Source organism: Fragaria vesca, linkage group LG7 (genome assembly GCF_000184155.1).
Source record: "Fragaria vesca subsp. vesca linkage group LG7, FraVesHawaii_1.0, whole genome shotgun sequence".
Taxonomy (NCBI): domain Eukaryota; kingdom Viridiplantae; phylum Streptophyta; class Magnoliopsida; order Rosales; family Rosaceae; genus Fragaria; species Fragaria vesca.
This window is the reverse complement of record NC_020497.1, coordinates 4,587,588-4,589,728: the sequence shown is the minus strand read 5'-3', so window position 1 is coordinate 4,589,728 and position 2,141 is coordinate 4,587,588. Positions and strand designations below refer to the sequence as shown.

At 37.6% G+C, this 2,141-nt stretch overlaps 1 protein-coding gene across 1 annotated transcript in view; it reads right to left on the bottom strand.

Annotated features, from left to right (window-relative positions):
* The window catches only part of LOC101308132 (cytochrome P450 71A1-like), a 4,643-nt gene extending 3,868 nt beyond the window's left edge, over positions 1 to 775 (bottom strand). The window contains exon 1 of the mRNA XM_004308299.1: positions 104 to 775. Coding sequence (XP_004308347.1) covers positions 104 to 775 — 672 coding nt within the window. The remainder of the gene's footprint in view (positions 1 to 103) is intronic.
* Between the last annotated feature and the right edge of the window lie 1,366 nt (positions 776 to 2,141).

The window sequence follows — 2,141 nt, the reverse complement described above, 5'->3', positions numbered from 1 at the left end:
AAAAAAAAAAAAAAAAAAAAAAAAAAAAAACTACTTCTAAAATGAATAGCGTGGATCTAGTAGTAATGGGAATCTCATATTCGAGAAGTCGAGATGTACGTACCTGAATATCAAGTGAACAAAGGTAAGGAAAAAAATCAGCTAAATTGAATGCCCCCAATGCGAGAAAAGTCTCTTTAAGAATCCCCTTCAAATCAAACCTATCATCCGTTTTGCAACCCAATACCATCCTATACATTATGTCCTCATTCAGCTCAAAAATCTTCTCATTAACATCTACCAGTTCACCTTTCTCTCCAGCGTTCTTCATCGACTGCACCATCAGTCCTATCTCCTCCCTTCTCAACGGAGCAAAAACCTGTAATTTCGAGGGACACAGAAGATGAAGTGAGCAGAGCTTCCGAACATGGCGCTGGTACGGACCGTACTCAGCTAGACCCACACCAGAGGACATGAAGTCTAAGGCTTGGAATCTGGGTCGGCCAGCAAAGTTGGCGTCATGGGTTTTAAGGAATAGCTCTGCAGCTTCTGGGGAAGAGACTACGATGGTGGGAATGTTGCCAAGACGTAGAGACATTATGGGTCCATATTTTTTGGCCAAGTCATGGAGGCTTCGATGTGGGAGGTTGCTTAGCATATGAAGGTTGCCAAGTATTGGTAGTGACCAGGGGCCAGGTGGAAGTTTTTTCTTCTTTAACTTTGAGATTAGAGTTTGGATCAAGATCCAGAGACATGAGAAGAAGATTAGGAAAATGGCTATTGTCGGTGGACTCATATTGCTAGTTTGCTACTAGTACCTACATTTGAGTAATACACCAACAATGGACTCGTATATATAGGAGTGATGTTTAAGTTATATTGAAGGGATTAGTCACAAAGACCCCCGAACTATAGCCATATTCGTTTACATTCTTGAAATCTCTACTTTAAGATGTATTAAGATTTGACCGAGCGAAGAAAATGGTAGTTTGCAGAGATGTATTAAGATTTGACCGAGCGGAGAAAATGGTAGACGATGAGCCTAGAAAGAAGAGTCTACAAAATACCTCCGAACTACAACCATATTCGTTTTCCTTCTTGAAATCTTTGCAAAGATGTATTAATATTTGACGGAGCCGAGAAAATGGTAGACGATAAGCCTAGAAAGAAGTCTAGAAAATAATGTTTTTATTTACATTCTATACTGTAACACTCACACCTTAGAATCGGCGTCCACTACTTAAAACCCACCGACGTCGAGACCAGAATGTGACACATACATTAACACATTGTAGAGTTTTCTCGTACGTCTGACCCACAGCTATCTAAATGCCCTTAAAATTATGTCTAACCCTGTAGCTCAAGTTTGGACAAAAATCATTAAGGTGGCGTTTGTTTTTGAAATATCAAATTGATCTAAAATTATATATTCTACTGTGTTTGGTAAATTAGAGTGGATACTTTTTAGTAAAAATTGTAGATCAGCAGAGTATAGGAGCAACCAAAATATTTACTTTTGAAATATATTTACAACAATTCTCATAAAGATGCTGCTGGTCTTTATGGTATATTCTAATTTGTTTGTGCTTGGTGATTATTGTCCTTAATTAAGATTCTCAAATTGATAATCGACAAGACCAAAAGAATCACTTGATTAGATGACTAAGCGACCACCTATCCTTGTCTGTTTTATTGTTTGTACTATACAATCAGTCTTTTTTCTATTTGGGTTGTCCTTAAATTACAACAAAACTTTTCTAAAAGTACAGGTGTCCTTTCCTCATTGGGTATGGTCAGTTTCACCTAACTATGGCTGGCCAGGAAAGTCTCTTCCTAAGCGTAATCGTTTTGATAGTGCTTCTAAAAATAATATTTGTCTAACACGAAATAATATATTTACTTTAATTCATAACTGATTATTTTAACATCTCGTTAGTAACACAATTTTATTTAAAACCATTATAATCAGTGATGATCGGATCTAACTTTGAACATCGGCCCTGAGATATTTGGATTGGGAATCAAATTTGCCAACCATCTATGACCATCCAATCAAAAACTGGAGAGAGAGAGAGAGAGAGAGAGAGAGAGAGAGAGAGAGAGAGAGAGAGAGAGAGAGAGAGAGAGAGAGAGAGAGAGAGAGAGAGTAGAGAGTAGAGTAG